This window comes from Coturnix japonica, unplaced genomic scaffold (genome assembly GCF_054131305.1).
Source record: "Coturnix japonica strain WE unplaced genomic scaffold, WE-NBRP24 Scf050, whole genome shotgun sequence".
Classification (NCBI taxonomy): domain Eukaryota; kingdom Metazoa; phylum Chordata; class Aves; order Galliformes; family Phasianidae; genus Coturnix; species Coturnix japonica.
Window position 1 is genome coordinate 940,859 of NW_028188953.1, and position 11,833 is coordinate 952,691.

Genomic DNA, 11,833 nt, shown 5'->3' on the forward strand with positions numbered 1-11,833 from the left:
TTGTGGGGCAGGAGGATGAAGTTGTGGGGCAGGAGGTGGAACTTGTTGGGCGGGAGGTGGAAGTTGTGGGGCAGGATGTGGCATTTGTTGGGTGGGAAGTGGCACTTGTGGGGTGGGAGGTGGCACTTCTGGGGCAGGAGGTCGAAGTTGTGGGGCAGAAGGTGGCACATGTGGAGCAGGACGTGGCACTTGTGGGGCAGGAGGTGGTAATTCTTGGGCAGGAGTTGGCAGCTGTAGGGCAGGAGGTGGCACTTATGGGGCAGGAGGTGGCACTTATGGGGCAGGAGGTGGCATTTGTTGGGAAGGAGGTGGAAGTTGTGGGGCAGGATGTGGCACTTGTGGGGCAGGTGGTGGAAATTGTGGGGTGGGAGGTGGAAGTTGTAGGGCAGGAGGTGGTACCTATGGGGCAGGAGGTGGCACTTGTCGGGCAGGAGGTGGAAGTTGTGGGCAGGAGGTGGCACTTGTGGAGCAGGAGGTGGCACTTGTGGGGCAGGAGGTGGCACTTGTGGGTCGGGAGGTGGCACTTGTGGTGCGGGAGGTGGCACTTGTTGGGCGGGAGGTTGAACTTGTGGGGCAGGAAGTGGCACTTGTCAGGCAGAATTCAGGAGAATTCTGACCCGAGTAGAGATTTAATACAGCTTTGGGCTCTGCTTTGTTTTACCTTTCATTACTTAGAATGTGTCCTTAACGACTGAGAGATTTTTTACAATAGTTTTGTCTTTCCTTTTTAGTAGCATATTTTGCTACTGATGTACTGGGAAGTTCATTAGTAGCTGCAATGCTGCCGCAACGTTCCTCCCTGCAGGGATTGATGGCCATGGGTGGAATCCTCTTGAGCTCCCCTTGTCCAGGCTGAGCAGTCACTTCTCTCAGGCTGTTGTCATAGAAGAGGTGTTCCGTCCCTTCACCATCATGGTAGCCCTCCATTGGACTCTTTTTAGTGTGTCCAGCTGTCTCTTGTACTGGGAGCCCAGACCCGGACACTGTTCTCCAGGTGCAGCCTCACCAGTGCCGAGTAGAGCAAAAGGAATGGTGCTGAGTAATGGTCCTTACCTGCTCCAAGAGAAGGAGCTAGGGCTGTGATGGGAGCACACTGCTTTATGGCTGACACGGAGATCTGCTAGGAAGAAGGCCTGGTGGGACTGAACACAGATGCAAGGTGGTCCAGCTTTTGTTTCACTGCAGACTCTGTGGGCAGCTGCATGGAGTTATGTACTCGATATAGTTGTGCCCCTGTGGCTTCTTTCTGATGTGCCTGGGAAGTCCCCTTAGAATAGACTGCTGCGTGAGACAGAAGTCTGATACAACATCACTTGTGTGGGTGGAGTTTTACTATCTCCGTGTTCACGTCTATTATGTGCTTTGTTTTGTTTCAATTCAACTCTCTGTGTGCATGGGCGCAAGTCTGCCTTTGCTAAATCCTTTTCTTGTGGCCTTAGGCAACAATCAAGGGGATCTCGAGCTTCAGCGCTGAGCAAGAAGCACAGCACTCAGGAAGGCCATGAAGGGCTCAGCTAAGTTGATCTCCCTCCACAGGTCAACTTTATTTCTTGTTTTTTTCCCCAGCACTGGGAATGGCTGCTCTGGTGGTTCGTTCCAGGGAAGCGCAGCTGCTTGCATTGCTCTGCTGCACAGCTGCCCTAAAAATAGTTGGGAAGTGGAAAGACAACTGCCTTTCCTATGTCCTGAAATACAGCTCCTCTGGTGGAGTGTGTCCTGGCAGCTTTGTGTGCATGGATGTAGTCCTGGGGCTGTTGAGAACTGGCTGTGCAGGGGACTGGAGGTGGCACAAGACCAGAGGGCACTTCTGATTCTTGTGCAAGCAGCCTGACTGGCTTCCATTTGTTTCTTGCAGGCACCGATGACGAGATCATCATTGACATCTTGACCAAACTAAATGCTTCCCAACGTCAGCAAGTTCCGATCACCTAAAAGGTCTACAGAGATGTGTGAAGGCGGTTGTGTCACTGGGGTGAAAAGTGAAAAAGGACCCAATCTCCGTGAGAGAAAGGTCGGCGGAGAATTTCTTTGACCAAGGTTGTTTTGTTCTTGTTCAGTTCAGAGCAGTTGTTGATGCAAGGAGGGCTAGAGCCGAAAGAGAAGTGGGGAACAGCTCAGTTCTGTCTGTCCTGGAAGGCTGCACCTTCTGCCACCTCCTTCCTCCTCTCTTGGCTTTCTAGGATTTGATTGGTGACTTGACGTTGCTGAGTGGGAATTTTGAGAGGGTGATGGTGGGGATGATGACTCCCACCGCCATGTCTGATGTGCACAAAGTGAGGAGGGCTGTGAAGGTTTGCAAATCTTCCTTTTGTAATTGCTGAAGTTCTGGCCAAGTGAGCCAAGGCGAGGGGAGAAGGGGTTGAATCTTCTTGTGGGTGCAGCTCTGTGCTCAGCGGTGAGGAGCTCCAGGCTGGCTTTTTCTCACCCGATGTGTCTCATGGCCTGCTCCTCAAACCCATCTTGTGCAGGGAGGGGATTCTGACTCTGGGTGTGCATGAATGCCATGGGCTCTTTTCTCAGTGTCCCAGTAAAGTGGGTTGCTGCTCGTTTCAGAAGGAAGCCCAAAGCACATTTGAGATGAGTCACTGTGTTTGTGAGCTAGTATTCCCTTTGAAGGACTCCAATAGCCATCTCCAGCAGCTGTTTCTGAGTGGGGAATTCTCAAGGGTTGCTTCCAGTAGATGCTGTGCTGAGCTCTACGTGCCTGTACGAAGCAGGGGAGAGGAAGTGGGGAATAGATGAGGTACAATTTATGTCCGTCCTCTGTACATGGAACAGGCATCACGTGCTCAGAGGTAGGACCCCTCCACAGCGTCCTGGGTTTTTCTTCCCTTCCTTATTTGTGTGTGATGCTTTTATAGGAGCTTCATAGGTGTTGTGTAAGTGCAAGCTCTTCTGGGTCAGCAGGTGTCTTTGCGAGAGCCCCATTGAATCCATTCCCTTCGGTCTGTTTCGTTCCCTTCTGAGACTGGAAGGGACTTCAGAAACCTAAGTACAATTTGCTGCTGCTCTAGCGTGGAAAGCAGAGATCGTGGAGTGTGACCACCATTGGGACAGGGGGGAGAGGAGCTGAGAAATTCATCTCCCAGCATGAAGTAGAAGGTCTTGAAAATGGTAACAGCTGAGGTAGGCCAAATAGCAGGACTGTTAGCAATGGAAATGAATTATTTTAGTGGGACGGTCCTGATATATCTGGCAGTGCTGCAGGGACGATAGAATGTTCTTGCAGCATGTGAGGAGCTTGTTCTTGCCAAATGGCCCTTTGGATCTCTCTGACTCTCTACCGTGGACTCTTCCTCCTAGTTTTGGATGTGTACAGAGGCATTTCTATCAAGGACATAACAGACAGCATTAAATCTGGGAGGTCTGGAGACCTGGAAGATGCTTTGCTGGTTACGGGTCAGTGCTCTGCTGTTAAACCTTGTCTGCAGAGTAATGAAATGATGAGAGGTGCTGTGTGTCCCCTTGAGTGGCTGTTACAGGTTTCAGGGGGCAGACATGGCTTGTCTTTATGTGCACAAAGCCGGGCTGGGTGGGACTTGGAGCACCCTGGTGTAGAGGGAGGTGTCCCTGCCTACTGCAGGGGGGTTGGAACCGTGTGATCTTCCAGATCTCTTCCAACCCAAACATTGCTTTCTCTATCTTTGTTGCCGTCCTTTGCTTTTTATTCTCTTTTTGCCTCCGTGTTTCATTATTTTCCCTTCAACCTTTGTTTCAGGAATTTCTTTATGGCCAAGCCAGGAGCTGTCACGGGTACAGGAAATGCTGCTGGCCATCCTGTAAGCTGGCAGATGATCACCAGCAGGTCTTTAAGTCACTCAGCCCCAGGCAACTCACTTACATCTACCTGATGGCTCTGGAAGGGCTGCACTGCCCACGGCCACCTCCCTTTGCTATCTGCTCCCTTCATTCCTTACTTCAGCACGTGGCAGACCTCAGTAATGCAAATGACTGATAAAGCAACAGCGTTTTCTCACTTTGCAGACCCCCATAGGGTGCCAACAATCCCCAAAGAGCCCCTCAGAAACCCCAAAGAGCCCCATAGGGACCTCGTATCGCCCCGTATCATCCCATAGAATCCCAAGCAGACTCCAAAGAGACCCACAGGGACTCCAGAGAGCCCCTCAGGGATCCCAGTGAGCTCCGTAGAGCACTATATTACCCCAAAGAGCCCCTTAGGGACCCATGAAGACCTCTTGTGACCCCATAGAGCCCCATAGAGCCCCGACTGACCCCACAGGGACCCCATATTGCCCCTTAGGAACCCCATAATGACCCATAGGGTTCCCATATCACCCCATAGAGACCCTTAGGGATCCCAAAGAGACCCTTAGAGAACCCATATCAACCCAAAGAGGCCCGTAGGGGCCCCATATCACCAAACAGAGCCACACTAGGGACCTGATAGAGACCGATAAGGACCCCATAGAGATGCATAGGGATCCCAGGGTTCCCCTGTGACCACACAGAACCCCTCATTAATGCAAATGGCTGATAAAGCATCAGCGTTTTCCTATGTGCTGATGTTAGAAAGGCTTCAGGGAGCGGCAGTGCATTCCTGTGTATAGCAGGGAGGAAAAAGGAGTAACAAGAAGGTCTACATAAGGTTTTTAATTAATTTATTAATGACTTACTCCTAACACTAACATCTAATAGTATAACGGGCAAAAGCCCAACTGGATGCAGGGAAATGGAACCAGAAGGAAGCCGGATGTTGGTTACTCTCCCTTCTCCCTCCCCACAACCTTCCAGACTGTGCTGTCTTATTCCACAATGAGGGGGGTTGTGTAGAGGGAATGCCGGATCCCAAAAGTGGAGGCAGGCGCCTGGGGCTTGATCAGCGTCACCTGGAAGGGCAGAAAGGAAAGGCAGATCAGCAAGGGCCCTTCTTTGCTGCCCTCGCTCTCTGCAAGGGAGATGTGGGGAAGCCTCAGGGGAGGGGGGAGAGGCGTGAAGGCTGTGCTTGTGAAGCAGAGGGGAAGAGCTGAGCAGCTGCCTTACCTGGCCTACGTTGTAGTCTGCCGGCCCGGGCTTCACTGCTTTGCCCTCTCCATGTTTTGGTCGGGCTGCCATGGTGTATGCGGGCGCCCTTTTCTTGTACACATCCACAGCCACTCTGGGGAGCGCCGCAGGACCTGGAGTCTGCAAGAGAGTCATGGCCACACGGGGCTGGGGTCACAATCAAGGCTCTCTCTTTCCCTGGAAGGCTGCATTAAGCAAAGCTGCAGCAGGGCTGGAAGCCCCTGTGGCACAGGGAGAGGAGCCTGGTTTTGGACGCTAACATGGAAGAGAGGAGCAGCAGAGCTCACCTTGGCAAGGTCCTCGTCAAAGCGACCGCGCTGGCTCCTTCCCCTCATGGAGTAGCAGGGGCTGGCCGATGTGTAGGCTGTGTTGGGCCCCATCAGCCTGGGCAGTGTGTAAGTGCCAGGACCTGCAGGAGGAGCAGCAGAGAGTGCGTGCGTGAGGGGATGGAGGAGATGGAAGCAGCAGCGAGCGGCAGCCTGCACAGCCCGCTGGTGGGAGCAGGAGGGACGTGTTGCCCCTCTGAGCAGCAGCCTGTCCCTGGAGGATGCTCAGGCTGAAGGGTCTGCCTTTGCCATGGTCACGTACCTGGAGGGCGGTCTGTGCGGAGGGGCTCCCGCCGGAAGGCCATGGACTGCACCGGTGGGCACTTGAAGACGTGCTTGTTGGCTGCTTCGGTGCGGTAGTCACCTGGGGTGGAGGAGAAGAGGAAGAAAGCTGTGAAGGGCTGGTCTCCTCCTGCAGCCAGAAAGAGTCCTCTGAAGAGCTGCACAATTGCTGGGGGACACAGGCAGCACGCGGGGACACTGCAGCACGTGGGGACACTGCAGCAGTGGTACTCACTCGGTCCGGGGGTGACGGTGGTCTTGGTGGTGGGTCGTCCTTGGAGGTGGGCGCCTGGAACCACATACTTGCCATTCCTGGTGATGGCCGGCTCCACAAAGTAGCAGGGACCTGGCCCGCAGCTCCCTGCCGCAGGCCGTTTGGTCCCTCTAAAGGTGTAAGCGGGGGCACGGTTTTTGGTGGGGCTGTGGCCCACGTAACCTAGGAGGAAAAGCAGAAGAGAGCACACCCCTGTGCAGCTGCATGTTTCCAGCTCCTTTGGCCCCTTGGGTCACAAGGAGCAGAGCCAGCAGCATTGGCCTTCCTCGGCCAGGCCTGGCTTGCAGCTGTGCCAGAGAGCCAGGAGGCTCTGCCAGAACGGGGCAAGGCTGGGGAGCTGCTCTGCCCCGTGATGTCCCCAATGCGCCTCACGCCCTGGGGATGGTCGCTGTACCTGTTGTCCCCGGGATGGAGTATTTGGGCCCGGGGCTGGGGAACTGGGCCGAGATGAGGCCACATGGGCGATGGGGTCTCCAGGTCCCCACCCAGGCTCCGTCCATGCTGTTAGACATGTTCTCCAAACCTAAAGGCAAGAGCAGAGCAGTCCCGTCCAACCCTGGAAAAGTGTGGAAACTGTGCTTTGGAAACCCCATGGCACTGCCATGAGCAGCCAGCAGCCCTGCTGCATGCCTGGAGGGCACTGCTTGTGTTCCCCAACCCCCCGGCCCCATGCTCAAGTTGTGTCTGTTGACCTCCACTGGCTGTATTTGACAGAGCTGCAGAGCACATTGCAATGGCTGCTCTGGGATCAGGTGGCCTTCTGCGGAAGGATCTCCAGCTCCCATCCTTGGCTCCATTGATGCTGATGTGCTGGATGTAGGGATGTCCCTGGTGGCTGGCTTCTGTCACAGCGGGCACTTCGCGACAGTGACCCCTCAGATCCAGGGGTAGATCACACAGCAGAGCTTAGCCAGGTCCTGCTGGCTGTTCAGATTGGTACTTTCTCTCTTGTTTTGTTTCTTACTGATGGAGTTGTGTGTGTGAATGGGAAGTGCTGTGCAGTCAGGACCGGTCAGTTATGGTCATAGAGGATGCTCAAAGGGAGAGAGGAAATAAAGAGTGAAACTGAAGCCAGCACTTAGCGTCCTGATGTCTGTGTTCTGCAGCAGAGCCTGTGACAGTCACCAGCGTCCTGCAGGGAACTGCAGCAGGAGGCTGTTGCTGGGCACTGGGCCCAGATAGGCCGCCCTGCCCCCTTCTCCTGGGCAAAACCTCTCATCAGCCGTCACCTCTGGTCAGCCATCAAAGAGGAGTGGATCATCAGCGGCCTTGAGGCCTAATTCCTACAGGCCTGTGTGGTGGCCCTGAGGGCCTACGCCTAGTAACCAAGGGGTTAAAGGAGACCTATGGAACAAGAAGCTTTTCAAGAGGCTGAGAGACCAGGAATGCCAATGAGAGAGAGCACTAGACGTGGCCTGCAGGCCAGGAGAGAGGCCTCTAGTCCTCTAGCCATCTCAGCCTTCCTCTGCAGCTCCATGCCTCTAAGCCCTCCCATAGGAGTCTAAGTCCATACACCTCTGCACCTTCTTTGGTGCCTGAGTGCCCCTGGGCCACCCTGTGGCTCTCTTGGCCTCTCTGTCTCAAGACCTCTAGTCCAGCTTCAAGGCCTTCAGGCTTCTTGGGCTGTAGGTGTCCAGACCTCGAGGTACAAGTACAACCCCCAGCTCCTCTTGGCCTCTGCTCTTCTAGGCTTTCTCTTGCTTGGCCTCCATGCCTCCCTTTGGCCTCAAGACTACTAAGCTGCAAGGCCTCTTGGCCAGGCTCTGGGCCTCCCTCCAGGCTGTTTTAACTTAAGACCTCTAAGCATCCTGGGCAACCTCTAAGCCTTTAGGCCTCCCCCTATGCCTCTAGGACAGCTTGCAGGCATCTGTGCCTCCAGGTGTGTTCTCCATTACAGCTCTAAGCCTTCCTTTGTGCCGTCAATGCTCATGGACTCGTGGTCTCTTTTTTGGCCTCCCCCTGTGCATCAGGCCCTCAAAACCTCAGTGCTTCCAGTCCAGCCCTTTAGTACCTCGGCTCCAGGCCTACCCTTAAGCTTCAAGGACTTTAGGCTCTACAGGGCTGTTAAGGCCTCTAAGCCTCCTTTTTTGGCTGTGTCCGATAGAACCACCACTGCCCTTGATGCTCTGTCCCATAACCCCCACAGCTTTGCCCCATAAGCTATGCACCATACGCTTCTGCTTTGCCTACAAGCTATGGCCTCTAAGGTTCCCTCTGGGGCTCTACACACCACGGCCAGCACTTCCCGCTACAGACAAGGGGACAGGGATGGGGCTGTTTCTGCCCTCCTTATCACCTGCACCTACCTCTGCCTCTTTGTCCCCTCTGTCCTTGGCAAGTGACAAATTGCCAGGGTGGGGCCACGGGGGTGGTCTGTTCCCACAGTCTGTCAGGGGCAGGAACCCACAGGACCCAAAGAGAACTCTTCTATGACAAAAGCCTGAGAGAAGGGGCTGAGAGGAGCATCCAGTGGAGCCAAGTGGCAGGACCAGAGGTTGCCACCAAACATCAGGAGCACTCCTGCACTGTGTAAGTGCTGCAGCACTGGCACAGAGACCCAGAGAGGCTGTGGGGTTTCCTCTGGGAGATCTCCAAACCCATCGGATGTGTTCCTGGGCACCAATTCTGCTGGCCCTGTTGCAGCAGGACCTGGACCAGATGGGCCCAGATCTCCATTCCAACATCAACCATTCCGTGCTTCTGCAACACAACACGACATGCTGTGTTTGGCTCAACCTGGCCATTCACAAACAGGTTTCTTCCTCCTCCTGCTCAGTGCCATCTCTGTGTGATCACACTGCCTCCTACGATCCAACTCTGTTCCAATCAAGGTCAACACTAAAACAGTGCTGACCTTCATGGAGCCTGGGCTTTGGAACACAGGCACAGGAATAACCACTGCATGGGTGGAACCTTGTGTATTTCTTAAACATGCTACTAAGTGCCCTGTTCAAACTGTGATGCAGAACCAAGGTTGCATTCCCAGCACAGCCAGGCAGGCCGGCACCAGCCCCAAGGCATCAAGCCACAGCCTGAGAGGCCATCACCAGCCCCGGGGCCTAAATCCATGCCTGGCAGGGACCCCGGCCTGCAGGCTTTTGGCCTGGAAGGGCTTCCCCGGCCTGCAGGCATTGGAGCTGGCAGTGCCCCCCAGAGCAGACAGCTGGCTTTTAGCCTGGCAGGGCCCCCCTAACCGCATGACCAGCTTCAGGCCTGGCAAGGTCCCCCCCGACTGCCTGGCCGGCTTTTGGCCTCACAGGCCCAGCAGGTCAGGCAGCCATTTTGTTGCCTGGCACTGAGCCCCGGGCAGGCTGCATAGGAATCCCCAGGCCGGCCAGCCGGCTTTTGGCCTTCCAGTGTTTGCACAGAAAGCAGGAAACTCAGCCCACATTTCTCTTCTGGGCATCCCACAGGCTTCCTGTCAATGCAGGATCACTTGTGCTGGTGGTGTCGTATCTCAGGGCCCATCCAAGTCTCTGGAAGCCTCTGGATCCCATGGGGCTGTTTCTGTCCTGCCTGCTGTGCTGCATTTGGGAGGGCGAGAAGAAGGAGATGACTGTGCAGCCCCTTCCCAAAGCCTTTCCTGTGCCCTGGCTTATGTCTCTGAACAGTGGGAGAGGGCTCCTAAGCTCTGTCCCTACGCTGGATCAACTCCAGCTCTTCCTCCAGCCAGCCCATAACCCTTCTACGCCTCATTTTTCTTTCACTTGCGGGGAGTCTGGATTCCCACCTTCGGCTCCTTTGACATCATCTCCAAAGAAATCAGGACTGCAAACGGGATCGTGACTCAGCAGTGGCCGGTGTTTCACCTGGCCAGCAACCTCATAGCTATGCACCACCTCAAGTCCCGCAGGGAGTCCTTGCCAGGTTGGAGGGGGGATTAAAGCTCTGATGCTTTTATGGATGGTGCAAACAGGGCCACCACCTCCCTTCTCAGAAGCAGACCTCCTCGGAGGAGGAGCCCATCCAAACGTGGGTCCGTTCTGGTTGATGTCCCTTAGTAGCAGTTCTAGGCAAGCAGCTGTGGAACAGCAACCGTATCATCAACTCTGTCCGTGGCATTTTTCAGCCCACAGGAAGGTGGAGACCCTGAAGTACAGCCAGGTGACCACAGCTGCCAAGGGTTGAAATGTAAAGCCTCGCCAGGTCAGAAGCTGTTGTGAGCTTTGATGTGGGTAGCTGCCTCTATCTAGGGCTGCATGAAGGGGTGTGTGTGCTGGAGGAGAGAAGGAAGGACGCTGCAGATGTGTGCTGGCTGCAGAAATGGCACTCCGCTGTAGCAGCAGGAAGGCAAATGGCAGAAAGTACGCTTGAGGAGCAGAAGTTTGTGGTTGGCTGTGCTCAGATCTTCCTGCCAAGAGATGCTCTTCACGTCTTTCTTGTTTCCTTTCTGCCAGAAGCTGAAGCAAACAGGCTTGCAGTGAAGCGTGGCCTTGCAGGAAGGCAGGGCACTGGTGTGGAGTGTGGCCCAGCTGTGAAGAGAGCTACAGACACACAGCAGGCATCTGGGTTCTGGGTCCTGTCTTTCTAGTTAGGCTTGCTGTCTGTCCTTTCCTGGGACTGTTGTCATTGCATGTTGCTTGAGGTCTTGCAGTTGGAGGGGTTGACAGTGACCTTTCCTGTCCAGGACTGGAAATGCAAACCCACAGTTCACCCAAGAGCCTAAGATCCATTGCAGTCAACACTGGAGATGAGATGTCCTTGTATCATGGCCCAGCTGGGGGGTTGGTCTCGATGATCTCTGGATGTCCCTTCCAACCCATCTGATTCTGTGATTCTGTGCTAGTTTGCAGCCTGAAGGTAGTGCTGGACTCGTTAAATCTTGCAGCTTCCCCTTTCTTGGTTCTAACAGGGAGAGGTGCTGAGCCAAATGGCAAGATCTACGTGAAAGCTGCTCTCCAGGCTGGAGGGCTTCCTGGAACAGCAGGTCCCAGGACAGGGGGACGACCTTCCCCCACAGTTGACAACCACTCCTTCTGCAGGACTGTGGCTGCAAGAAAGCACAAGGGAGTGGAGGAAGAGGAGCAAAAAGCAGAGCTGTGGCCTGCCAAGAAACACGCGAAGGTGGAGCGCAGTGTGGCAAAGGCCCAGAGCCCACATCAGAGCAGAGGCAGTGTGCCAGCTCCAGCAGCACATCCTGGGCCTGCCCCAGTGCCGACTGAGCGGTCCTGGGCCTCAAAGCCAAGAGGTAAGAAGATGCTGTCGTAGCAGCCATGGTGAGGCACTTCCTTTATCAAGCGCATGGAGTATGCTTAGGGTTTGCTTTGCTTTTTCCTTCTCTGGACAGAGAAGAGAAGAGAGTTGAAGGCTACCCAGTCCATGTCCTTGACCAGGACCATGCCAGAATGCCTGGCCCCCTCTTTTCCAATTAACTCCACGTCCCACTAGAAACCCCCTTCCCTGAGAGGCTTCCTGGCCTGTTTTCATGGTACCCATGTTTCCGCAGTTTTGCTGTTGACAAAATGAATTTCTCTTTCCTTGCTCTACAGCCAGATGATGATGACAACAGAAAGAGAGGAGAGAGGAAATGAAGAAGGCTTCTCTGAGAGCTGCCGCTGCCCATGCAGAGCTGAGTCCCTGGCGAGCACAGACGTGCTCTTTTTGTTCTCAGGGTCCCTGTCTGTCAGACACGAAGGGGCTTGTAGAATGCTGAGGGAAGCGGTGTCCTCTTGATTCTTGCTTTGTTTCTTTCCAGTCCTCTACAATGAAGACGGAGAAGCTGCAATGGACAGACTGAGTGGAGGAGCGTCAGAAGGCAGCAGCTTCGTGGCAGCAGCCCAGCTTGGCGCTCCAAGTCTGGTTGCAGCTCATAAATAAACAAGTGGAGTTTGTATTCACCCAGAAAGCAGAAGCCCTGAGCACCGCAGAGGCAGCACAGGGCCAACGCAGAGCGGCCCGCAGCCCCCACCCCCTTCGCCCAGGCCCCCTC

The 11,833-nt window shown here is 54.8% G+C and overlaps 1 protein-coding gene and 1 long non-coding RNA gene across 4 annotated transcripts; one reads left to right on the forward strand and one right to left on the reverse strand.

Moving 5' to 3' along the window:
* The first annotated feature begins 498 nt into the window (after positions 1–498).
* LOC146752189 (uncharacterized) lies at positions 499–11,749 on the forward strand. 3 transcript variants are annotated; one of them, XR_014940932.1, is made up of 4 exons: positions 499–1,536; positions 1,856–2,011; positions 10,757–11,092; positions 11,394–11,749. It is a non-coding gene; the product is annotated as an uncharacterized LOC146752189 (long non-coding RNA). The 3 variants fall into 3 exon arrangements; XR_014940931.1 differs by lacking the exons at positions 499–1,536; positions 1,856–2,011 and adding an exon at positions 7,702–10,050; XR_014940930.1 differs by lacking the exons at positions 499–1,536; positions 1,856–2,011 and having other exon boundaries at positions 7,702–11,092.
* Positions 4,603–6,408, reverse strand: LOC146752190 (ciliary microtubule associated protein 1A-like). The gene is made up of 6 exons (XM_085533020.1): positions 6,299–6,408; positions 5,866–6,066; positions 5,611–5,712; positions 5,310–5,431; positions 5,002–5,142; positions 4,603–4,847 (listed from the first exon to the last, which is right to left on the reverse strand). Exons 1-6 carry the CDS (start codon positions 6,402–6,404, stop codon positions 4,764–4,766), a joined length of 756 nt encoding a protein of 251 aa, XP_085389146.1. The 5' UTR covers positions 6,405–6,408; the 3' UTR covers positions 4,603–4,763.
* Positions 11,750–11,833: the final 84 nt, after the last annotated feature.

What these genes read in the sequence shown, in the direction of transcription:
- LOC146752190 (XM_085533020.1), bottom strand. Translation starts at nt 6,404, where the DNA reads ATGGACGGAGCCTGGGTGGGGACCTGGAGACCCCATCGCCCATGTGGC. An exon ending in CTCCATCCCGGGGACAACAG is followed by an intron (nt 6,067 to 6,298) that starts GTACAGCGACCA and finishes TTTTCCTCCTAG; the next exon opens with GTTACGTGGGCCACAGCCCC. An exon ending in TTGACGAGGACCTTGCCAAG is followed by an intron (nt 5,143 to 5,309) that starts GTGAGCTCTGCT and finishes ACTCTCTTGCAG; the next exon opens with ACTCCAGGTCCTGCGGCGCT.